Source organism: Schistocerca nitens, chromosome 4 (genome assembly GCF_023898315.1).
Source record: "Schistocerca nitens isolate TAMUIC-IGC-003100 chromosome 4, iqSchNite1.1, whole genome shotgun sequence".
NCBI lineage: Eukaryota > Metazoa > Arthropoda > Insecta > Orthoptera > Acrididae > Schistocerca > Schistocerca nitens.
Window position 1 is genome coordinate 740,995,208 of NC_064617.1, and position 26,242 is coordinate 741,021,449.

At 43.5% G+C, this 26,242-nt stretch overlaps 1 protein-coding gene across 2 annotated transcripts in view; it reads right to left on the reverse strand.

The window, feature by feature from the left end:
- LOC126252982 (ATP-dependent translocase ABCB1-like) overlaps positions 1–26,242 on the reverse strand; it is a 251,623-nt gene that overhangs the window by 3,727 nt on the left and 221,654 nt on the right. For both annotated transcript variants that reach the window (XM_049954010.1, XM_049954009.1), the window contains 6 exons: positions 24,140–24,343; positions 20,035–20,276; positions 13,094–13,253; positions 9,878–10,072; positions 2,593–2,799; positions 2,345–2,491 (listed from right to left, as the gene is read on the reverse strand). In XM_049954010.1, the coding sequence (XP_049809967.1) occupies positions 2,345–2,491; positions 2,593–2,799; positions 9,878–10,072; positions 13,094–13,253; positions 20,035–20,276; positions 24,140–24,343 (1,155 nt within the window). The remainder of the gene's footprint in view (positions 1–2,344; positions 2,492–2,592; positions 2,800–9,877; positions 10,073–13,093; positions 13,254–20,034; positions 20,277–24,139; positions 24,344–26,242) is intronic.

The window sequence follows — 26,242 nt, forward strand, 5'->3', positions numbered from 1 at the left end:
TGCAGCAGTGCCAGTGTGTTAAGCACGCTTCGTTAGCTCTGTAGTCTTTGTCACGTGGTTTTACAGAAACAATTCATCAAAAAACTTTGATTTTTACGTTACGTATAGCTTTGTATGTCAGCTTCATGGTGAGGTGCCCATCATCTTCCTAATAGTCAAACTTATTGTGATATCTCCATTAAGTAAGTCGCTGTCCGACATGATGACATATAAAGCTATAAGAAACGTGAAAATCAATTTTTTTCAGTGATTAGTTTCCGTAAAATCGTTTGAGAAAGACAACAGGGCGTATGCCTCGATTCTGTCATTGCAGCGTGTCACCGATCGGGGTGCGAAACCTATCCCTATCCCCCTCCCCCTCTCCCCCCCCCCCCTCCCCACGCATTCTTTCCATGCGCACCCTGATAGTATTTTGCACTGAAGTAAGTGCCGCTAGTAATAATACCTCGGAAACCGTTTGTGTACCTATGTTTGCTGGAACGTTTTTGCTTCTGTTGACGTGTATTTTCACTTGTGCCAGTTTTCGTTAGTGAGTATGAAACACAATTTTGGTTTGTATACTGGTTGTCGACTGACAGGTCCCTGTCTAAACGTCGAACATCCTCAGTCAAGAGGAGTTGATACTGCTGTACAAACGTAAAGCATTCATGTAAGTTCTTTGACGATGGTATTGTGTCAATGTAACGTGTCAGGGAATTTCATCAGTAAAAAGAGACTAAAACAGATAATTATATTTAATTTATCCCGCAGTATGGAATATTTTCATTACTCTGGAATGAATAGAATACAGCCCAGAAAAGCAACACTATCTATATTGTTATAAATAGAAACCTCCACTCTCTTAAAGTGAAAATCCGGATTCTATGAAAAATGCGTATCTTTTAACGCAAAACATTCAAAAAAGGAGATTTGCTCAGCAAGCAATGGGGGACTAAACGCTGGTAATTTCCACGAGAGACAGTAAAACGAAGAAACTGATGAGGGTTAAACTGGAGTGGAAGACATAATTACTATGTTAAGGAAATTAAATTGAGTTGAGAGGACACGGATGTATGAAAACTGCGTCCTATGAAATTTGTGCCCATACGAAAATCTGAAATATGCACCCAGTTTTGTTAGAAACTGCACACTCGCTAAGTTATGGCCAGCTTGCACCCCAGGAGTTCTCGTCGACAGGAAACGCTCTGTATGGCCACACCTGTGAAGGTGTATCACACTGTCCAATACGCTTCGACGACCCGATGCAAACGAGCAGCAACTTGAAACATCATGTTGCCAGAAGAAGAGTGTCACAAATGGATCGACATAACGCTCTACGATACGCCCTCTTACATGCAGTGGTTGTAGTTGTTTCATCATTTATACCCCGCCTTTGCTTCTTCGAGGATGCACACTCTGTCCTAATATCACAATGCATTTTCATTTTTTTTTTAAATTACGTAAGTCACTCTGTCCTTTTAAAGCAATCCAGCTTAACAAATAATTTTATGACCCTCATATATCTTCCACTTGAAAATAACGTCGATGGTACGTAGAATTATTATTATTATTATGAAGTTAATTGTTTTCAGGTTTTAAGCTATGTATAGAGAACTCACGCATCGAATGCTAGGAGTGGTGGGAGAATCTATGTACGGATTATGTCACCTATATAAATGCATGCTCCTTGCCTTTCAGTTAGTATGACAACGCATCTTATTTATGGACACTTAATATGCATTTGCTGATAACGGGTACGGATCATATGCCTTTGGATATTTGTTTTGTCAAGAGCAAACCATTGTTTGGAATTTGGTTTTTATGTTTTCCATTGCAGTTTCTGAATATCGTATCATAAGTAAAAATTTTTTGATTGCCTCTAACAGAACTAAAATAAATTATGATGACTTCCAGTGGAAAAAAAATTCGAGCATCTCAGCTGTACAACACGGAGAGAACTCGGCTCTTCTACCTGCTGAGCAAATTGTGGAGTTCGGACACGAGGATTAATGGATCTTTCTTCGACATTTCTGGGCGAAATTTACAAGAAACCAAAGGACATGTAACCAGGTGAATAGATAGTAAATAGACTAAAATGGTTCTTTGCTGGTTTCCAGGACATTAAAAAATATAGACAACGGCAGAAGTGGGTAGAGAACGTTAGAAAACATATAGGATCGACACTGAGGCGTAGGACTGAGGGCCGGACTGCGTGAAAGAGTCTAAAGAACTTTATGCAAAAGTGGATGCAAAATGATGCATTAGCTCTGACATTTTGTACAAGTAATGCAACGTAATACCATAAAACTACGCAGAAAAGTAATTAACTTATCTCGAGAAGCTAAATAAAATAAGCAACACCGACCTTTTCGCTCTCTGTATCCAGTGCTGAAGTAGCTTCATCTAGTAGCAGGACACGTGGGTTTCGAACCAACGCTCTCGCGATCGCTACGCGCTGCTTCTGGCCTCCACTGAGTTGAGTTCCTTTCTCACCCATACGTGTGTCGTAACCCTGAAAGTAAATAAGTTAAAGTTTCTTTCAAAACACCCAAAATATTTCTGAACTAATGTATTATACTGATATATACAGTGAATACTGAATAATGCAGCTACCTGTGGTAACGCTGATATAAATTTATGGATGTTCGCTTTCTTCGCCACTTCTATGATTTCGTCCATGAGAACGTTCCGGCTGTTATCCCCATAAGCAATGTTTTCAGCGATGGTTCTGTCGAAGAGAACGGGTTCTTGCTGTACGAGACCCAACTGAGACCTCAGAGCCGACATCATAACTTTGGATACGTCCCGTCCGTCAAGGTCCTGGAAGACATACCATGCATGTGGATTAGTTTATTTTCAGTCTCCAACGCCAGCTTTTGTTCATAATTCACCACCTGTGTATGTGGAAGATTAGAAACTCTGTTTTAATTCTGTAGAAGTTAATGATATTTATATAAAAAGGTGCCACTAAATTATCTTTTGTTTCCAAGATTCTGACAGCACTGGACAGGTAATGATGTTTGTGATGACCAATTTCAATCTTGCTGTTCTTTTGAATTTCTCATCGAACACTCAGTTCGCTGCCGGCTTCTTATACACGTCAGCTTACGTAGAGGGTGCATAATGAAGCCTCCCATAACTGGATGGGGAACGTATTTGAATTCGGTCTGAAAACACTAATTTCTTCTCGGTCTCCATTCGTGTCACGCAGGAGTTGCGTTCCGTATACGATTCGGCGACGTTTTCTTTTCAAGACGACCGTTGTGAACTGTGTTCGTAAAAAAAAAAAAAAGGCTTGTGTTCGTGTTTGTGTAAGGCGTCTTAACAGATGGACACTACTGCTATATTGGGGCCAAAAATATCAGTCAGTTCTTTGTCAGACGTTAAGCTCCTAAAAGTTTAACTTTATACCGGATGTGGTTAAGAAAACGTTAAGTCGTCAATTTTTAACGTTTTGTTCTTTAGAAGAACCTTGCTGTTTCATTTTCTTGTGCGACAGTAATATCCCTGAAATAAAAGTGCGGTCTAGTAAATAACATAATTTAAGCGATTATGAAAGTTTCGTATCGAAAAATGTATCCTGTTACTTGACAGACTAAGAGAGATACGTTGGGCACTGGATGACCCAAACAGCTGTCAGTGAACAAAATCAATAAATATGTTTCTGTATTATCTACCCAAGTACACATGAGGATTTATTAAACCAAGTTCATTTCCTCAGCAAAACGTTTTAGAGTATTTGCTGAACCAACACACAGTTGCACAATGTAGTTGGAATGTCACATTACTCTCAGGATCACCTTGTGAGCTATGGGACGAAGAATCGAAATTTTTAAATTTTATGTATCTATTGAACCGCAAATATATCTGCAGTTGATACATAATGCGCTGTGTATGTACCGATACTGGTCAATATTCACGTTCAGCAACTGATTATTTCCTTGCTGCCGCTCTTGATTTCCAGCGTAATTATCATCTATTATTAAACAGCTTATCGATTTCACTTTCGAGTTCCATATTTTCTTTGCTTTTATTCAGAAAAGCTATGTTGGCTGGATATATTCATGTAAAACCCCATTTCATTTTTATCCCTATTCTGAAATGGTCTCCGTCGTAACAGTCTCGGCGTCAGTGCAGAGTTGCAGTTACTACATGGCGTAACCTAACTTACAACCTTTTCAGTCAGAGTTACTGTGTCGTAATTACCCAGTCAAATTAATACCACTTGGACCTTGCAGATACTGACCTTTTCCGTATTTCATCTGCCTTTTCCCACTTCAAATTAGAAAGGAATTTTTATACATCCAAAACTAGCAAGAATATATCATTAGTCTTCGTTGTTCTTGATAAATGCTTATCAGAATTACTTATATGGTAGAATCTATGTCAAAACTCATTGTTGTCCAATGCCTCTTCGGTTTTTATTTCTACTTGCTCAACGTATGTAAGCGTGAAATGTCATTCTGATCATGGAGCAGCTTTTTCAATAGTGCAATGATAGATACATGACGAATATTTTATTGCGCATGGCTTATTGAGTTACAAGTGTTGAGTTAGCAGTCGGGCTATCCCCACACTATAGGACCATTTACTGTTTTCGCATTACAATCCCACAGCTCTCCAATGAAGCCTGTGAAAGGTGCACCCGTTCTTCCGCCTATCGCACATCATGCCAATCCATCATTACCGAACTGTCACAACTGTTTGTGGAATATGTCACAGTCACGAGGGGCTTGACCGACTTCCTGGATGGACTGTTCTCAATCCTGGATTGCCATAATGTGAGATTTACGCTTTCGGTTACATCTCTCGCCGCTACCCGTCTCCCCGTCCTATATCTCCGTGAGCTGAGGAATATTTAATGGATACGGCTCCTTCCACTGATCAGCCAGGATTCTTGCAATCACACAATAATAGGTCTTTCCATATATTTATAAACAATGCATTACAACGCTTATGTTGAAATTGAACTGTCAGTACTTGCAACAAGCGTCGATCCTGTGCAGATGTTTCTGAATTTCCCTACAATATTTCAGTATTGCAGCTTCTCCACATACAACAGCCTTACTTGCGAACTGACTCACGGATCTTCCGACGTTATCCACTTTTCACGCAATTTGGGTGCACAGATCCTGAGAAATCAGTACCCAGAACAATTACCTCTGGCCGTAATAACGGCCTTGATACGCCTGGGCATTGAGTCAAACAGAGCTTGGATGGCGTGTACAGGTACAGCTGCCCATGCAACTTCAACACGATACCACAGTTCATCACGAGTAGTGACTGGCGTATTGTGACGAGCCAGTTGCTCGCCCACCATTGACCAGACGTTTCCAGTTGGTGAGAGATCTGGAGAATGTGCTGGCCAGGGCAACAGTCGAACATTTTCTGTATCCAGAAAGGCCCGTACAGGACCTGCAACATGCGGTTGTGCATTATCCTGCTGAAATGTAGGGATTCGCAGGAATCGAATGAAGGGTAAAGCCACGGGTCGTAACACATCTCAAATGTAACTTCCACTGTTCAAAGTGCCGTCAATGCGAACAAGAGGTGACCGAGACGTGTAACCAATGGCACCCCGTACCATCACGCCGGGTAATACGCCAGTATGGCGATGACAAATACACGCTTTCAATGTGTGTTCACCGCGATGTCGCCAAACACGGATGTGACCATCATAATGCTGTAAACAGAACCTGGATTCATCCGAAAAAATGACGTTTTGCCTTTCGTGCACCCAGGTTCGTCGTTGAGCACACCATCGCAGGCGCTCTTGTCTGTGATGCAGCGTCAAGGGTAACCGCAGCCATAGTCTCCGAGATGATAGTCCATGCTGGTGCAAACGTCGTCGAACTGTTCGTACAGATGGTTGTTGTCTTGCAAACGTCCCCATCTGTTGACTCAGGGATCGAGACGTAGCTGCACGATCCGTTACAGCCATGCAGATAAGATGCCTGTCATCTCGACTTCTAGTGAGTGATACGAGGCCGTTGGGATCCAGCACGGCGTTCCGTATTACCCTCGTGAACCCACCGATTCCATATTCTGCTAACAGTCATTGGATCTTGACCAACGCGAGCAGCAATGTCGCGATACGATAAACCGCAATCGCGATAGGCTACAATCCGACCTTTATCAAAGTCGGAAACGTGATGGTACGCATTTCTCCTCCTTACACGAGGCATAACTACAACGTGTCACCAGGCAACGCCGGTCAACTGCTGTTTATGTATGAGAAATCGGTTGGAAACTTTCCTCATGTCAGTATGTTGTATGTGTCGCCACCGGCGCCAACCTTGTGTGAATGCTCTGAAAAGCTGCATATCACAGCATCTTCTACTTGTCGGTTAAATTTCGCGTCTGTAGCACGTCATCTTCGTGGTTTAGCAAGTTTAATGGCCAGTAGCGTACGTACGTACCGTGAATGAATTATCCGAATGGGAGGGAAATCGCTATATGTGAGACAAATAAATGAGTACAAGTTCAGAAAAATTGGATGATTTATTCAAGAGAAAGAGCTTCGCAAATTGAGCAAATCAATAACGCTTTGGTCTATCTCTGGCCCTTACGCAAGCATCGATTGAGAGAGTTGTTGGATGTCCTCCTGAGGGATATGGTGCCAAATTCTGCCCAATGGGCGCGTTGGAGCCTCAAATATCGACCTGGTAGGAAGGCCCTGCCCATAACGCACCAAAAATTCTCAGTTGGAGAGAGATCCAATGACCTCGCCGGCCAAGATAGGGTTTGGCAAGCACGAAGATAAGCAATAGAAACTCTCGCCGTGTGCGGGCGGGCATTACCTTGCTGAAATGGAAGCCGATGAAGGGTTTCCTTGAAAAGCAACAAAACGGAGCATAGAATATCGTCGACGTACCACTGTGCTATAAGAGTGCCGCCAGTGACAACCAAAGGGGTCCTGCTAAGAAATGAAATGGCACCCCAGACCATCACTTCCGTTGTCGGGCCTCAGCTGTCTGGGGCGTCTCCAGACTCGTCCTCGCTGGTCATCGGGGCTCATTTCGAAGCGGAACTAATAACTGGAGACAATTATACCCCATCTGATGAGATTACAGGCCAAAACGTATCTGGGACACCAACCTGCTGACAGTCGCCCGCCGTACAGCCTGGCGACCATGAGTGATGGTCTGGGTTGCCATTTCTTCTCATTGCAGGATCCCTTTGGTTGCCATCCGTGGCTTGCTTACGGCAAGCCCCTATTTGTTGGCCTTTATGACAAGCCATCCTGGGCTTACATCTCAGCAAAATAATGACAGCCTGCACACGGCGAGAGTTTTTACTGTTTGACTTCATGCTTCCCAAACTCTATCTTGGTCAGAAAGGTCGCTGACTCTGCCCCCGGTTGGGAACATTTAGAGCATTATGGGCAGGGCCCTCCAACCAACTTGGGATTTTGACGTACATTGGACAGAATGTGGTACGCTATCCTTCAGGAGGACATCCAACAACTCTTATCAATCAATGCCAAGTCGAATATGAGCTTGTATAAGGGTCAGAGGTGGACCAACGCGTTATTGACTTGCCGAGATTGTGAAGCTCTTTCTCTTGAATAAATCATCCAATTTTTGTGAAACAGTGATCACTAGTTTTTCTGTACATTTACATCACATCTGCTGATTTCCGCCCCATTCGGATAATTCCTTCATGTTCTGTCCCATTTTTTTGTCTTAGAGTGTAGTTTAAAAGCTACAGAGATGAAATAAAATTGAAAAGACTAAACTAACTATATACAAATGAAATTAAAAAAAACACTTTTCATAGATTATTTTCGAAAGAACACTAGGAAATCATTGTGAGGGAAAGTGCGAGAAGGTTTAAACAAACATTGCGCTGCTTAAGCAAACACTTCAGTGCCACTTAATGGGAGGGACTTTCATTTAGTATGAGTTATGGGGAGAGTGAAGGTGCATTGGTCCCTTGGGGTAGTTAAAATGTTTAAGGAGATGGTTGGTTCCGAAGAGTCAGGTTGTGATGATACGTATAATGTGGCATGATGACATAAGAAAACATAGGGTCAGGTTACAGATACCTACGAGGGTTAATCAACAAAGTCAGAGACTGATTTTTTATACTGATACTTATTCTTTCATTTCAGTGTTTACTTGATTTTTTCAAAGTACACCTTTCCTATTCGAATGCACTTTTATAGCGTCTGTGTGAGTCCTCGAACACACTACGTAGGCCATTCTTTGTCAGGTCCTTGAAAATCGATTCATTTTTCTCGAACACTGCTTCAGAGTTCCCAGATCGATTGCCCTGAAGCTTTACCTTTAGTAGTGAGGGGGGGTGGGGGTGGGGGGTAATCACAGGGTGCAACATCGGGATCTACAAGGTGGATGCGTGCGATACATGGGCAATGTTGATCCATAAACTGTAGGACTCGATATGAGACGTGAGGTCGTGCCTATTGTGATGATGAAGTCGCCACTCAGTTCTAGAAAGTTCTGGTCGTTTCCTTGCAATGTGCTTCCTCGGTTTAGCGAATACTGACCTGTAGTATGGTGCTGTAACAGTAGTATGAGGGGGAACTGCCTGCTGATAAATCATCCCAAGACAATCAAAATATCACTTACCCGCAGATGGATAACTTTCGCGTTATTTGGTGTTTGAGAAGCTGGCGATTTCCACGCTGTGCTGCGTCGTCTTCCTTCAAGATCGTAATGATGCAGCCATGACTCATCACGGGTGACAATCGTATCCAGAAACGCATCCCCTCCATCAGCAAAGAGACGCATCACCTCACGGCTTGTCTCTATTCGCACAGCCTTTAGTTCAGAGTCAACAGACGTGGCACCCAATGGCGCAAACACGTGTTGTGCGGAGAAGATCATGCATAATCATAAAGAAACTTCCATATGAAATTCTCAAACTCGACTGAGGTTACGTAACATTATCGGGTGATCCTCAAAGACGGTCATAGCAGCTGTGTTGAAGTTGATTTCAGCCACACCAGGAGCCGAAACGCAAGGCCCACCACTCTTGAAACAGAAATCGTCTTTCTTTGAAGTCCTTGAACCAGCTAAACACTGTTACACAAGGCAGTGCATCTTCACCGTACGCTTGCTGCGGGTTTTTATAAGTTTCAGCGGCTATATGGTTTAAACGAACACAGAATTTTATTGCGTCGTACTGCTCGTCTCGCGTCATCTCCATTGCTTGGTATGCGAAATGCATATAATGTCTATAAAGCAGAGGATTATTGTCAACCTACCGACACGAGAGTGCTGCCGCCTATGGACATTACACATTAAAACCAGCTCTTTTCAAATATTAATGGTACAGATAGGAAACTATCACGGAACCTATAGGAAAAAATCGGTCAGTTTTTGTTGATCAGCCCTCGTAGGATGGGAGCCGGGCCAAGGGAGCTCTGGAATAGGAAAGGGGCTCGGAGGAGCGGGTTAAATCTATTGGGGGTGGGGGCGGGGGAGGAGATGTCAGGGCCTTTTTCCTTGCAAGGTAGTGGGAATCTCTTAAAACTGGCGTGGGAGAGGATACAGAGAGTGTGTAGAGCGGATGAGACGTGTTGATACAGGCGCGACAGCACACCTGGACTGGTGATAAGAGGGAAACAATAAAGTTGTAGGAGTCGAGTTCACGTTATATATAGGGTATGAGAAGGTGGGTAAAAGACGTGAACTGGTGAAAGATTCTTGTATAGGAGTGCATGGAAAAACATAAAGCTGGTTTTATACATCGTAAGCCCGTATTTTGTTCATTAGGCGACATTTAGGCAAACAGCCACCCCACTTTGAGAGTTTGATATCACCTAAATTCATACATATCCCGAAAAGTTTTAGCTGCCACCTTCCCGTCGATGAACTCCAGCTACTTGCACAGAACGTCGGGCCTTGGACTTTCGCTACCTGTCTGTACTCACCACAGTCCCGGAGGCGGGATCGTAGAACCTCTCCAGCAGCTGAATGCAGGTGGATTTGCCGCAGCCAGAGGGCCCCACCAGCGCCACCGTCTGGCCGGGCCTCACAACGAGGTCCAGGCCCTTCAGCACCAACGTCCCTGGTCGCGTCGGGTAGCAGAATTTGACGTCCGAGTACGATACGTGGCCTGAAGCTGCCTGTAGAAAGTATAGAACAAAAAGTAAACAGTACTGTAGTCGAGTAAACCTGTTTCTTACATTCACTTTGAGTCTCTCATACATTCCAGAAGCACATTTGGCATAGATATGCCTGCTACAGAAACCTTCTGGAGATGCTTGTTATCTATTGGTAGCGAAGAAGATTACGATTTAACGTCCCTTCGATGAAGGAGTCAATAGAGACAGCTCTGGTTGAGGTAGGAAATTGTCCGTGAACTTTTAAAGAAGCCATTCTGGCATTTTCCTAAAGCGATATAAGGAAATCACGGTAAACCTAAACTTGGATGGCCGGATGGTATTGGAACCACCATCCTCACGCATATGAGACCAGCGCCTTACCATTGAATCACCTCCTCGGTATATTTTTGTAAAGGAACTAAATATTTATCACTATAAATTCACTTGTCTTTATCACAATATATAAATAATGATTATATGTCTGATTCCACTTACTGAAAAACGGTCTCTAGATTCACGAAAAATAAAGGGAAACGGTTATCATTAAAGGAAATCACATTAGTGAAAGCACAAGATATAACAAATTATCATAAAACACTTTCAGCTGTACTCTCGTCTATTATACTTACACTACGTAATAATTGCGTGCCCTATTTGTTGAGTTTTTAAGCTGTTGCTGGTGGCGTATAGGGACGCGCAGCGGTTGGTCTAGTTTACCATTGCAGCAGTGCACTGGCCCTATTTTGAACGCCGTAACGATTTTCTATTTGCAATGCACGCTTTTTGATTACGTCTCACAATGTGCTTCGTGATACCAGTAGCAATAGGGGTACATTATGTTTTCATTATTTTAAATATTTAAGAAAAGCTGGCTGATTTGTTACCTTTTCAACTTTCAACTTTTTAAGTTACCTTGTACTTTTCGTTGATCTGAAGATGTTTATTCGACAACGGAAACCGGTTATCTAACTCTTTCTTCGTACTGCGGGTAGATGTATCAATTTATAGTAAACCATCACAGACTGCGGTGCCTCTTTAATTACGTCTGATAAATATTTAATTTCACTGTCTGTAGGACCAGTCCTTAAACTTTGAAGACAATCGACCAGAACATAGCTGAGTAGTAGGATAAATCTAGCGCGTAAACTGAACAATTGACTCATTAGGCCTTGGACGGGTCTTCCTATGTATTGGCCAGTTTACACGTCAAATGTAGAGTTACTACCCAGTTACGGTATAAGAAAGAGTCCACTCGTTTGCGCACCATGCATCACAAACTTTTTTTTACACCGTGTCAGCCAAGGAAAAATATCCTGAAAGCGATTGAAGCAAATTTTACCTGAGACTTTTGCATGTTCGTAGCAAATGTTGGATTTTATTCTACATTTGTTAAAGCTCACTTGCTCTGTTCTTTACAAAATGTTAGTTTTAATGCGCATATAACAGGCGAGTAGATGGCATTTTTCTGTCAAAAATATCTTTCTTCATCTGTTACGGGTATGGTTTTTCAGACAATGATTTTTACGTGAACCAAACAGTGAACAAAATCGTAGCTCACCTCATTTCCATGGCATATGACGTTTACTAGTAGCTACTGATGTCTAGTGGCCAACTTCAGAACGGCACAAATTTCTCGTTTTTCCTGGATTTGAGATTAGCGCTGTAGCTCATACTTTTTTCGTGCTCCGCTATCTTTAACTTGTTTCTTATTTTATGACTATACAATTCAGAGAACTTTAACTTTTATTGGTGGTAGGGGTTGGTGTGCCTTTAAAATTACATTTTGTGTGGCGGAAGTCATTACACCGAGCGATCATCAGTGTTAAACAAGATAACCAAATGCTTTCAGTCTGTAGCCACTGGCAAGTAAGGGTCGAGTCATCTCTTCTCAGCCACAGATTTATGGAATCTACGTGTTGAAGATCTGACCAGTGACATGCTGTATAAGCCACTGTATGAGTTTGCAAGTGCTCAAACGTCAGTAGCCTTCAACAGTCACAATGAAAGTGATGTGCTGGCACCACATAATGTGGTGTGGATGTGGACAACGTGAAAAAAAAATCTTCAGCATAATTAATGCATAAGATAGAATGACTTCGAAGCAGTTTAGAGTAGCTGCCATTGTAATGCTTCAAGGGCCTCAATGAGTTCGCCTACAGCAGAAACAAATGTAGCTGTGTTACAAACCATACGTTCCACAAGGTAGACAGGTAAAGGAAGCCGCACATAAACCTGTGAAAGGAATACCTAGAAGGTGTGCTTGTGTGATACAATGAGACACTCCATCGTATCCCCGGGTTCCCGGGTTCCCGGGTTCGATTCCCGGCGGGGTTAGGGATTTTCTCTGCCTCGTGATGACTGGGTGTTGTGTGACGTCCTTAGGTTAGTTAGGTTTAAGTAGTTCTAAGTTCTAGGGGACTGATGACCATAGATGTTAAGTCCCATAGTGCTCAGAGCCATTTGAACCATTTTGAACCATCGTATCAAATAGAGACGCCAGACATGTGGTGCTGGACTCAGGACGAGCAACAATAAGGACTGTTTTCGTATGTGGTTTCACTGTGAAATTACAGAAAAAATACTCTACAACATTTTTACAGAAAACACTTGCAGTTCTTTTCATTTGACACGTGCTTTATTGTACTCGTGTTAAGAAAAAATCATTCTATCGTAGATTTCACTTCTGGTAGGGTTATGTGAAACATAAGAAGGTTTGTGTTGAAAAAAGGAAAAAAAAATCTTAAACATGGCTGCGAAACAGCAATTGTGTAAATCTGACAACCGTTACAAAACAACTGTTTATTAGCCCTTGACCTAGGTTTCGATATTTCTAAAAAGATCTACATCATGTGATGTAACAAGGCCCACTCCTTCTGAAGAAGATGTTTTTAGAAATATCGAAATCTGGCTGAAAGGCTAATAAACCGTTGTTTTGCAACTAGTTGGGTGAATTTTTTCAACCCCTTCAGAAAAAGAAAACAACTTACAACGTAGACAAGGCTTATGAACTTCCAGATGGTGTCATTATGTATTCCTGCTTACCCATCCATCGTGCGACGCTCCGTCCGGATCTGCGATCTTCGGCTGTCGGTTCACCAAGTACACGATTTTAGACGCAGCAGTGAGTCCTTTCCTGAAGTTCGGTGCGAATGACAGCGCACCGGCGATCATCATAGAACCAAGGATTAATGATTCCACAACTCTGGAAAACGAAACGGAGATAGGTTATAATTATCCGTGAATAGTGATTCTGATCTTTAATAGAGTGAACAATGGTGTGCTTGACATCTCAATGCTTGGTCCGTAGCAAAATCTGTAAATCAAAGGCCTCCGCAGAGTTTCTGCATGTATGTGAAGCTAATCTCAGGAACTGGAATTTTGATACAGTTTTCACTAACAGATAGACTGATTCACAAGGAAGGTTTGCGTACATAATTTATAAATATTTTGTGCTAAATGGTGAACTATGATGAATTAAAGTCCCCTATTGTCGTGAAAACGATGCCACTGCTATCTAGCGGTGAATGGCGGAACTCGTTGGAATAATCCATACATATTGTCAAGTTCCCCCACCACGTTTTTTATTTATTTATTTATTTTTTTGTTTGATCTGTGTGAAGGCTAATCTGAGAAACTGATACAGATATTTTGATACAGTTTTTCACTTGAATTACCATTATGCCAGCAAGTCGTTCGCTCACAGATACTTAGTGCTGCTCGTGCGAAGCTGCTGGTTACACTTGAAACAAGAGATAGTACAATTGAGTCACTACACGGCTTGGTCGGAAACAATTTACAAAACTTGCAAGGGTGTTGCAGGGTAGATTGTGCTGAGAAATAACTGCCCAGAAAAACATTCTGTACGTCGCATCTGTTCCGATGTAATTAGTATTGACGTTAGTCAAACAGGTCGTAAAGTGCGCCCTTAAAAGCTTTTCAGAGTGTTTCTGACCAACCTGCAAAGGTCTGCTTGGCGAAATATGACATCAGCAAGTCTGGAACCTACTTCGGTACACTATTTGATTGAGTACTTCATGACGAGAATCGAGTCAGTAAATAGAGATAACCTACTTTTCAAGATTGGCGCACTAGTCATAAAAAATGATGGATTCTTCGTGAAACTGGTACACGGAGGTGTTAAATTATTAAAACGACGTGCAGGGTCTGTAATTTAGCCCTCAGCATAAACAGATTGAATGTATTGTGTGTAAATAAGCAGAGACTCAACCACTACCAACAATAACAACCGGAAAATGTGTAGGACTTTTCATCTTTAGCGGTATACAGTGGATAACCACATAAAATTAGTCGCAAGAAATGGATTATCTAAATGAGATTCTCGCAAGAACCCTAAGGAAATGTTATTCACCCACGAGAGAGACAGCCTAAAAACCGTTGTTCGGCCAGTTCCTGAGTACTGTTCGTCAGACTAATTAAAAGAGGAAGCAGAAATAAACGAAAGAATAGCGGCGCGTTTCGTCACTGTTTCGTTTAGTAAGCACTGTAGCGTTAAGTACATTCTATCAAACTCTTGTGGTAGACGCTAAAAGAAATAAGAGCGTAACGGACAGGTTTACCATTAACATTTCGAGGGTGCACGTATAAAGGAAAACCAAGCAACAGATAAAGGACCATGAGGTAGAAAATAAGAAATTCGAGCTCCTTCGGAGGCTTATATATTAAATTGCTTGGGATCTTACATTTAAAATTCAAAATTTCAATATTCTCGTGACAAGTTCTGTCCGCAGATAGCCTCCACAGTGCTCCGCCCTCCATGGCGATAGCAAATCGCTTTAAAGTCTGTCTCACACAAAAATCACATAACAATTCAGAAAGTCACATACAGTATATAGTGTTTCTAACAATGTCAGAAATTTGTTCTTGATTTTGGTTAGGGACAGTTTTAGATAAATTTTCCTAAAACGGGTAAATGTTTCCTTCTGAGATATAGTTTAAAACGTATCACGCCATATCTGCAAAGCTACTGAACTGACTAAAATACTTTTTTCGGCGACTAAAGAGAGACCTCGCCGGGCAACGGATCCTTAAAAATTTGCGTATTGAATTGCTTGAGTAAGAGTATGAAACATACTTGTATGGTTACGATGTACGAGAGGAATTCAAAAACCTACTCTCTATTATTGCTGGCCAGGTAACTTTTAGTGAGTGCTAACACGGAAACATGACACTATTTTTAAATAGATTCGCCAAGTCTCTGTAAGCAACGGTCGGAAGATTCTGCCACTCATTCAGTTCCTAGGCGATAGAAATTTGCTCCTTGGTCGCGAAGCCTTTCGAGAACCGATGTGTAAACGTCCTCGTTGTTGGAAAATGTCTTTCCTCCTGATGTTTTTCCAGCTTGCCGAAAAGATGGAAATTGCTTGGTGCAAGATCTCGTCTTCCCGATCAGCGTCACCCACTTCTGTGCAGCCTTAGTCAAATCGTTGGCACCCTTTAACTGCGGCTGGAAGTTACATAGTATTTGGGCACAACAGTGCCACAATTCCACAGTCAGTATTTGAAGTGTAAGTTAAACTTTTTCCCTCAAGAATCAGTACTGTTCTGCGTACTTCAGCGTAGGAGTACTTCTCCATTTGACGCACCATTACGCTCCCACACTATGAATCACCTGTTAATCGTACCGCAGGAGAATTGTGTCTGAAAGAAACTCGGAACATCTAGTCGTACTCTCTTCTGACGGAGCGCCTCTCCTGCTTCCCAATGGTCTTAGTGTGTGCGACATGGGTAACTTAATTTCTGAAGCCCCTACGTATTTTTTTAATATAGCAGTTCGCTCCTAAACACATTGCTGGCCATCAAAATTCACAAAATCAGGGAGAATACTTCATAATTTTACTTATTGTGAAAGTACAGTGTAGTGAGTAGAATACATGATTATCTTTGTAAGTGATTTGAGGGTATTCAAAGTGTGAAAACTAGTACAGAGAGATGCTACTACTTGCAGCAGCAATGCCTCTAACCTCGCTGACTATCGAGTCGAACTGAGCGTGGATGATGCTATGCTGTTTCACCTCTGTGCCTGAGTTCATCATTCACAACGGCTGGCGAGTGGTGGCATTCTAGTCTCTTGGCAAACATTACCAAGTGCTTTCAATAGATGAGAGACAACTTGCTGATTAAGGCAGCAGTCGAACGCATTCTACGTCGCAGTGGGTCAGAACAGTATGAGACCAGTGCAGCCTTGTGTTATTTGAAAAACGATGACGCAGTAATCTCTAAGATACGTTGCAGCCACGGACCTTAGCACCAGAAACGAAACGGCTGTTGTCAAAATCATTGACCATGCGAATCAGAGGCTATCAGGATGTATGCCCAATGGCACCCCATACTATCAAGCCAGGCTTAACATAGCCTGTACTCCTCAGAGCCTATGCCCGTGGATACGTCTATTGTGACGTCTCAGAACCGAGACTCATTTCAAAGGTGGCGCGCTGCCAGCCCTGTGTCCAGTATTGTCAAAAAGTTCAAATGTGTGTGAAATCTTATGGGACTTAACTGCAAAGGTCATCAGTCCCTAAGCTTACACACTACTTAACCTAAATTATCCTAAGGACAAACACACAAACACCCTTGCCCGAGGGAGGACTCGAACCTCCGCCAGGATCAGCCGCACAGTCCATGACTGCAGCGCCGTAGACCGCTCGGCTAATCCCGCGCGGCCCGGTATTGTCGATGGGCGCAAAACTGTCCGCAGACACGTCAAGGGAAGGTGCAACGATGGTCACCGAACTGCGAGTCTTGCTGCAGACAAGCCCATTTCCTGACTCACGCTATGTTACGTTGCTATTGCATCCTTGACAGCCGAACAAACAACAAGTCTGTTCTCTCAGGCGCTAGTCAAGTGGGGCTACTGAGATCGTGCGTATCGTTCAGTATGGCCTACCTGAACCTGTCATTTCCAGTTTCGTGAGATCTCGAACAACGTAAGCAGGGATATGGGGGAAACGATTAACAAGTCTCGACAGGCCACAATCCTGCTATCGAATTTCGACACTTGCTGGTCGACGTTCCTTTTATTTTGATTCATCAGTCTTGTGACTGGTTTGGTGCGGCTCGGCACGAATTTCTCTTCTGCGCTAACCTCTTCATCGCACAGTAGCACCTGAGCCTATTTCCTCAATTATTTGTTGGAATGTTCAGGTCTTTCTCTTCCCCAAAAGTTTCTGCCTTCTGAAGTTCCCTCTAATACCACGGAGGTTATTCCCTGAGACCTTAGCAGATATCCTATCGTCCGGCCCCTCGTTATTGTCAGTGTTTTTCATATGTTCCTTCTTTGGCCGATTCAGCGGAAATCATCGGCACTCCTTATCTTACGAGTGCACCTGACTTTCAATACTGTTGCATTCTTCTATAGTACCGCAAATCATACGCTTCGATTGCCTTCTCTTCCGCACAATGCTGTGCTCCAAATGTACGTTCTCAGAAATTTCTCCCACAAATTAAGGCTAATTTTTGATAGCAGTAGACTTTTCTTCGCCAGGAATGACCTCTTTGCCTGTGCTAGGCTGCTTCTTGCGTCTTCCTTCCTTCGTCCGTCAGGGGTTATTACATTTCCACGTACCATATTTCCATAACTTCGTCTACTTTATAATCCCCAGTTCTAATGTTAAGTTTCTCGCTGTTCTCGCTTCTGCTACTTGTAATTACTTTCATCTTTCTTCTATTTACTCACATTCCATGTTCTGCACTCACTGGACTGGTCATTCCATCAAACAGATCCTGTAATTCTACTTCACATTCACTGAGGATAGCAATATCGTCAACGAATCTTATCACTGATATTCTTTCACCCTGAATTTTAATCCTACTCTTGAACCTACCATCTATTTTTGTCTGTGTTTCTTGGGTGCATAGGTTGAACAGTAGTGGCGAAAGACTGCATCCCTATCGCACACCCTTTATAATGCGAGCACTTCGTTCTTTGTCTTCTAATCCTATTGCCCCCTCTTGGTTCTTGTACATATTGCATATTACCCATCCTTCCTTGAAGCTTACTTCTACGTATCTCAGAATTTCAAACGTCTTGCAGCATTTTATAACATCGAACGCTTTTTCTCGGTCGACGAATGCTACAATACTGGCCATTAAAATTGCTACACCACGAAGATGACGTGCTACAAACGCGAAATTTAGCCGACAGGAAGAAGGTGCTGCGATATGCAAATGATTAGCTTTTCAGAGCATTCACACAAGGTTGGCGCCGGTGGCGACACATACAACGTGCTGACATGAGGAAAGTTTCCAAACCGAATTCTCATACACATACAGCAGTTGACCGGCGTTGCCTGGTGAAACGTTGTTGTGATGCCTCGTGTAAGGAGGAGAAATGCGTACCATCACGTTTCCGACTTTGATAAAGGTCGGATTGTAGCCTACCGCGATTGCGATTTATCGTATCGCGACATTGCTGCTCGCGTTGGTCGAGATCCAATGACTGTTAGCAGAATATGGAATCGGTGGGTTCAGGAGGGTAATACGAAACGCCGTGCTGGATCCCAACGGCCTCGTATCACTAGCAGTCGAGCTGACAGGCACCTTATCTTCATGGCTGTAACGGATCGTGCAGCCACGTCTCGATCCCTGAGTCAACAGATGGGGACGTTTGCAAGACTACAAGCATCTGCACGAACAGTTCGACGACGTTTGCAGCAACATCGACTATCAGCTCGGAGACCATGTCTGCGGTTACCCTTGACGCTGCATCACAGACAGGAGCGGCTGCGATGGTGTATTCAACGACGAACCTGGGTGCACAAATAGCAAAACGTCATTTTTCGGATGAATGCAGGTTCTGTTTACAGCATCATGATGGTCGCATCCGTGTTTGGCGACATCGCGGTGAACGCACATTTGAAGCATGTATTCGTCATCGCCATAGTGGCGTATCACCCGGCGTAATGGTATGGGGTGCCACTGGTTACATGTCGCGGTCAGCTCTTGTTCGCGTTGACGGCACTTTGAACAGTGGACGTTACATTTCAGATGTGTTACGACCCGTGGCTCTACCCTTCATTCGATTCCTGCGAAACCCTACATTTCAGCAGGATAATGCACGAACGTATGTTGCAGGTTCTGTACGGGCCTTTCTGGATAGAGAAAATGTTCGACTGTTGCCCTGGCCAGCACATTCTCCAGATCTCTCACCAACTGGAAACGTCTGGTCAATGGTGGCCGAGCAACTGGCTCGTCACGATACGCCAGTCACTACTCTTGATGAACTTTGGTATCGTGTTGAAGCTACATGGGCAGCTGTACCTGTACACGCCATCCAAGCTCTGTTTGACTCAATGTCCAGGCGTATCAAGGCTGTTATTACGGCCAGAGGTGGTTGTTCTGAGTACTGATTTCTCAGGATCTATGCTCCCAAATTGCGTTAAAATGTAATTACTTGTCAGTTCCAGTATAATATATTTGTCCAATGAATACCCGTTTATCATCTGAATTTCTTCTTGGTGTAGTAATTTTAATGGCCAGTAGTTTACGAGCGTGTCTAGATTTTTCTTCACTCTTGCTTCCATTATCAACCGCAGTGTCAGAACTGCCTCTCAGGCGCTTTTGCCATTCCTAAAGCCAATCTGATTGTCATCTAACTGATACTCAGTATCCTTTCCCGTTCTTCTATATATTATTCTTGTCAGGAACTTGGATGTATGAGCTGTTCAGCTGGTTGTGCGATAGTTTCTTACACAAGACATAATACGATCTTCTCACTAACAACCAACATACAAATGCAGTTTCTGAATGAGAAACTCACAGAGAAATCTGCTCTTCAGTGCAGAATGGAGGTGCTTTGATTCCTACCTATTGCCTATGGTCACGCAGAAATGTTTTCTTTTGGCTGTCGAAGTATGTAGTACAGCTAATACCAGTTTGAAGTTTGTAGCATTCCGCCCTCATGATGTAATTTAAATTGACAGCAGTATATTTTGGAACGTTTTTTTTAGAGGAGTGCAAGTTCTTACTTGAAGACATCCTCGTAGGGCAGTCCGTCTGAGAGGATGAGGACCCCTCCGTAATACATGCAGGCGGCGTAGGTGAAGGTGCCGATGCTGCGCGCCAGGCTGAAGACTGCGGCTCGCACGTGCGTGTTCCTCTTGGCCCGGCGCAGCGCGGGCTGCAGCTCCGCCAGGTACTTGCCGTGGAACAGCCGCTCCCGACCCAGGCCGGCCACCGTGCGGATGTTGCTCACGGCCTCCACCGCCAACTGCGAACAACAACCTCAGCTCCATAAATTGCTTACCTCGACTTGTGTTTTAGTTAACAATAAAATTAATGAACCGATAGATAATTACGCCACGGATAGCCCCTTGTCTTCCTTAGTAGCCAGTTTGTTTGTGGAATACAGTCGTTTGGGACTGGCAGTACAATGGAGATATTTTGATGACCCCTGTAAGTAGGCTGTACTTAGGTTCACTAGACCCCTAGGCTGAACCAACTGCAAAACTATTCAACACAATTTATTAACGACGCTATGAACTGGGAGGTAATTCTAACATAGCGGGAGCAAGACATAAGAAAAATCAAGACACCTTCATTGCGTTTGCTGACTTACTAAGCGTTAGATAATGTAAATCGGTAGAAGATCTTCGAAATTCTCAAAAATAAAAAAGAAAGTGGAAGCCTTACAGAAAGACGGGCAATATATGTTATGTGTGAGAACCAAGAAGGAACAGTAACAATTGAAGAATAAAAACTTCTTGGTTTTCAAGCCACGTAATTTCGAAGAAAATTCTCCAACTTTCAATGGCCGTCTCAGTCATCGTTGTCAGGAGTAAAACTACTGACTGCCAGAGGCTGTTTTTTTTTTTTTTTTTTGCTTTATTAAAATTTCATTCCCCAGCCCCATATGGGGGGCGGGGGAGGGGGGTTGGCAGCGACATAATCCGCCGCTCTTCAGTCGAGTGATACAGTTAATAAAAAGATGAAAGCAAGACATATAAAAGGCAATAAAGGGGACATAAGAACATAATAAGGAGAGAGAGGGGGGGTTAAAATATACACTTACACTGAGATGTTGATGTGGAACACTTAAAAAAGTCCACATAAAGACAAAAAACACAGTTGACGAGTAGTGGAGCATGTAAAATACACTGAAGTCACACGCACAAATTAAAAGTTGGCCACAGTATTAAAACAATCCTGAATGAAGACATGTTAAAACCACTCCATGAGATAGAGCACACATGACAAAGAACAAAAATGGCCAGGAGACCTGCCGAGGGAGGTGAGGCCTGAGTGGAGGGAAAAAGAGGGGAGAGGAAGGGGCAGAGGTGAGGGGAGCTGGAGGGGTGGAATGAAAAGAAAGGGGAATTGGGGGGCGCAGCAAGGGGCAGGAGACAAGTGGGGTGGGAGATGGATTGAGAAGGCAAGTTAGGAGGGAGTGCAGAGACACAAAGGGAGTGCAGTGGAGGAGGGAGGAAAAAACCGCTCAGGAGAAGGTAAGAAGAGGGGAGAGAATGCGCTGAGGAGTGGGAGGGGGGGGGAAGATGAGGTTAGAGTTGGTAGAAGGGGTAGATATCAGGGCAAAGTTCGTCATCCCAGAGGGGTAGGTGCTGGAAGTTGTGTTGGGAAAGGAGGTGGAGGGTGTGGAGATGGAGAGAGGGTGGGACACAGTGGTAAAGGTGCGGCAACAGGCTGGGGGTAGAGTGGATAGAAGCCACAGGGATGGGGGCGTCGAGTCTGTGGATGATGTACAGGGTGCAGATGTGTTCGAGGAAAAGGAGAAGATGTGTGAAGGGGATGGGTTATGGGGGATCCACATGGGGGATGCCAGGTGGATATGGAAGGCGAGGTGGATTGCATCGCGTTCAAGGATTTAGAGATGAAAATCCGAGGGCACAAAATCAGGTGATTAAAGTAGGTGAGGGATGATTTCCCAGCCCAACTCCTTTATAATGTTTTTTGGCGGTCTAGCACAATGCGGGAGGACGTTATCGTTGAGTAACATTACTTAACGGAGTCTTCGTGGTCGTTGTTGGTAATAAATGTCAGCAGTGATGGTTACATCTCGGGGAAGCAATTCGTTATACGCCATACCATCGATGTTCCACCGGGTACATAACATTATATTTTGTGGACGCGCGCATGTCTTTGTGTGGAAAGATGCTGCTTTGTTTGGATTCAATCAGTCCTTCTGTTTCCTTATGTTCGCGTAAAGACCCCATTTCTCGTCACTAGTAACGATACAGTATACGAGTGGTCGATGTTGTTCACAAGCCAATTGACGATAAGCAAGCAAAGTTGCACATGTAGTTTTTGTGATTTTGGCTTATAGCATGCCGTACCCCTACACCAGATTTTGGGACTTTCTCCACTGCAAGGAAATGTCGCACGATAGTGGCATGATCACAGTTCATCTCATTTGGCAGTTCTCTAGTACACTGATATGGATCATTGTGGGTTAATGTATTTAAACGATCTTGATCAAAACACCGAAGCTCTTTCTGAGCTTGGGGAGTCACCAACGTCAACATGGTCCTGCTTAAAACAAGAAAACTATTTGTATACCGAGCTCTGTCCAATATAATTATCCCCATAAACGGCGCAAATGTTTATGTCTGCGTCCACTGTTGTTACCCATCTTTTGAACTCAAACACAAGAATACTTCGGAACTGTTCCGACTTCTTCGCTTGGTACTCCATTTTCTTGCGTCCATAACTCCACTCACTATTTCCAAATGACAAAAAGTAAACTCACATACCAACTGTGCAATACAAATAAAAATAAAAATCGATGAAACACACATAGCAACTGGAATACCATGCGTATGTAAGAGGGGCGTTCTCCACTACAATCTGCTTTCAATGGGACGGCCATACGCCTACTTACTTGTAGGGTCTGTAAGCCGGCATGGTACTACTCTAGGGTCGACGTCGTGCTGCTTCAGTAAACTCGGCGTCGTCCACTTAATGCTTCCCGCGGAGTGGATCCTTCACAGGACCAAAGAGGTGGCAGTCGGAAGGTACGAGATCCGGGCTGTAGGGTGGATAAGGAAGAACAGTACAATTAAGTTTTGTGAGCTCCTCTCGGATGCCTGTGAGGCCTTGCGCAGTCATGGATAAAGAGAAGTTCATTTGGATTTTTGTGGCAAACACGCTGAAATCATTTCTTTAGTTTCCTGAGGTTGGCACAATACCCTTAAAAGTTGATCGTTGCACCGTGAGAGAGGACATCAAACAGAGTATCCCCTTCAGAGTCCCAAAATACCATAGTCATGACTTTACTGGCTGAGGATGTGGCTTTTGAACTTTTTCGTCGGAGGAAAGGTGGCGTGACGCCACTACATGGATTGTAGTTTTAGTTTGCGGTTCGAAGGGATAAACCCACGTTTCTTTGCCTGTAAAGATTTTAGACGAAAAATTGTAACGATCATCCTCGTAACGCGCAAGCAATCCCTCACGGATGGTCCTTCGTTGCTGTTTATGGTATTCTGTTAGGCAGCGAGGAACCCGGTGAGCACACATCTTTGAGTGCCCCAACTGGTGGATGAGTGTATCAGCACTATCAACAGAGACGTTCAGCTGTGCAGGGAGGTGTTGGACTGCGATTCGTCGAATGAGAGTGCCCGCACCGTCCAACACTGTAGGAGTCACAGCTGTATGCGGCTGGCCGTCTCACAGGAGATCGAACAGATCTGTGAGACGTTCTTGCGACGACAGACGCCTTGCCCAACGACTCACCGTGCTTTTGTTTACTGCCAGGTCTCCGTAGACATTCTGCAAGCGCCTATGAATATCTGCAATGCTCTAGTTTTCCGCCAAAAGAAGCTCAATGACAGCTCTCTGCTTGGAGCGCACCTACGTTAAACAAGCCATTTTGAAGGCGTCAGACGGCGCCGTCACCTATCGGAACTTCATGAAACTATAGGGGCTGAAGAGGGAAATTTCACGATGTACCACAACCAATTCTGCATTTTTTCAACCGACGCTGGCCGAGGAAAAAGTGCTGCACTGCTTACTGAACGCCCCTCGGTACTTCACAATGCAAATCATCCGAGTATTGAGGTATGTACTATAGTAGCCAACAATGTACTTTATATGGAAGTGGGTGTCCCTAACGATACGTACCTTGGTAGCCTTCTCCATAGCCTTCTGCTTGCTGCTGGCCTCGTTGCGCACGAGGCGATCGTCGAAGTACTGAGCCAGCAGCATGATGGGCATGAAAGCGATGGCCACCAGCCCCAGCCGCCATTCGTAGACGAGGCCCAGCGTCACCGACACGACGAGCGTGCCGAGGGCCTGCACCACAGAGCCGATGCGCTGTCCAGTCGCCTGCAAACCGTCACAGCTCAGGAGACACGGAACTGCTGACGTTTATTCGCACAACAGAAACTATAATGGACCCAGCAATGGACGTAGAATTAACATGAAGTGATCTCAGGAAAAAAGTGAAAATAATGCCCATAACATGGAGAAGACTCAAAACTGGGGTGATTGATAACCAGACTGAAAAATGCCCCTATCATGGCACAAAAAAGGCGAGTAGGTCCTGATCAGAGTTACGGTTGTAAAAGAATGAAACTAGCTTTTCGGCTTGTCTGGCAGCTTTAGACTTCAGTTCATCTTGACATATTCGTGCTTTTAATCCACCGCCCAGAAATTCTATTCCCCCAGAAAACTTTTTTAGCTATTACATGTATGCTCTTCAGCCATATGAAAGTTTTTTGTTTACTATGGATGGCAAACCCTCTGGATTTTGGGCACAGATGCAGGTGCGCCAACATCTTGCTGCTAAGAGAGCTCACTGTGTTAGAGAAGTAGAGTTGTAAAAAAGCGCGAATATATCAAGATGTTTGGAGTTAAATCTCTCTGAAGTTACCAGGTAAGTCAAAAAGTTAGTTCCCTTCTTTTACATTCCTAAATCTGCCCATGACATTTTCGCCTTTTTTGTGCTATGATAGTCGGCCGCGGTGGCCGAGCGGCTCTAGACGCTTCAGTCCGGAACCACGCGGCTGCTACGGTCGCAGGTTCGAATCCTGTCTCGGGCATGCATGTGTGTGATGTCCTTAGGTTAGTTCGGTTTACGTAGTTCTAAGTATAGGGGACTGATGACCTCAGATGTTAAGTCCCATAGTGCTTAGAGCCATTTGAACCATTTGTGCTATGATATGAGTATTTTTCATTACGATTCCGAACTTTTACTCTACCGTAATTCTGAGAGAAGGAAACCCTGACTTGACAACCGATGTACACTTTTATTGAGTCGGGCGACGACTGATCTAGTATAGATTTTTTATTCTCTTTTGAACCATGTTGCTTATATCGTGGCGACAGATATAACTTTCACAGAACTTTTGTCTACCGTCTTACAAAATTTGAACCGATTCGCACAAGTTTGAACATATAGGTGGTGCGCGTAAAAAGCTAGCAAAAAGCGTGTTTCTTGCAAATAAAGTCGGTGTGAAGCGAGGTTTTTTAAATAGAGTTGTCAACTTTATCGTAAGAATGGATTTTTTATTTGTTTGATTCTCTTTAAACCGTTTCCGCGCATTCAGTTCACATAAGAACATATTTTACGTGCTACATTTAACTCGCATTTAAGCCATCGTATCGCGAGAATGGATAAAAATTACTGGCTACAAAAATTCGTTTTGACTTTATCCATTTATCTATCTTCGTGTAAAGTTTGATCGATTCGTAGAACTTGGAAAGTATAGATATGGAGCACTTCAAAAGCCTCCCAGGAAAGTTTGTTTTTGCACGTCAAACCCAAACGAAGCAAGATGTTTCAAACGGTTAAAACTTGTGTTAGACCAAGGTCATACACCTCGGTGGACTAAATCTGAACCATTAGTGTGGCTCCAGTCCGTAGTTATTTAAGGGTGACTGCTTTTGCATGTAAAATGCATTAGCTCAACATTATTTTCAGCCGAACAAAATTTTTTGCAAAAGGAATTAATCGATTCGCACAATTTTCCTGGGTGCCAACTCCAGTTCGTCGTTCAAATCTCTCTTAATGTTCTGTAATATAGCTACAGAAAGATAGACAGTACAAATGGTCGCAGATCCGGGCTAAACTAAAGACTTTTTACCTCGAGTTCCTAGCTCAGATAGGAACCGAGCACCAAATCCCCTCTCCCCCCCACCAGCCCAACCGCGATTCTGCGCGTGGCTATTTCATACATACTTGTTACAATGCGTATTTTCATTTTTTGCACGATTAAAGACTTG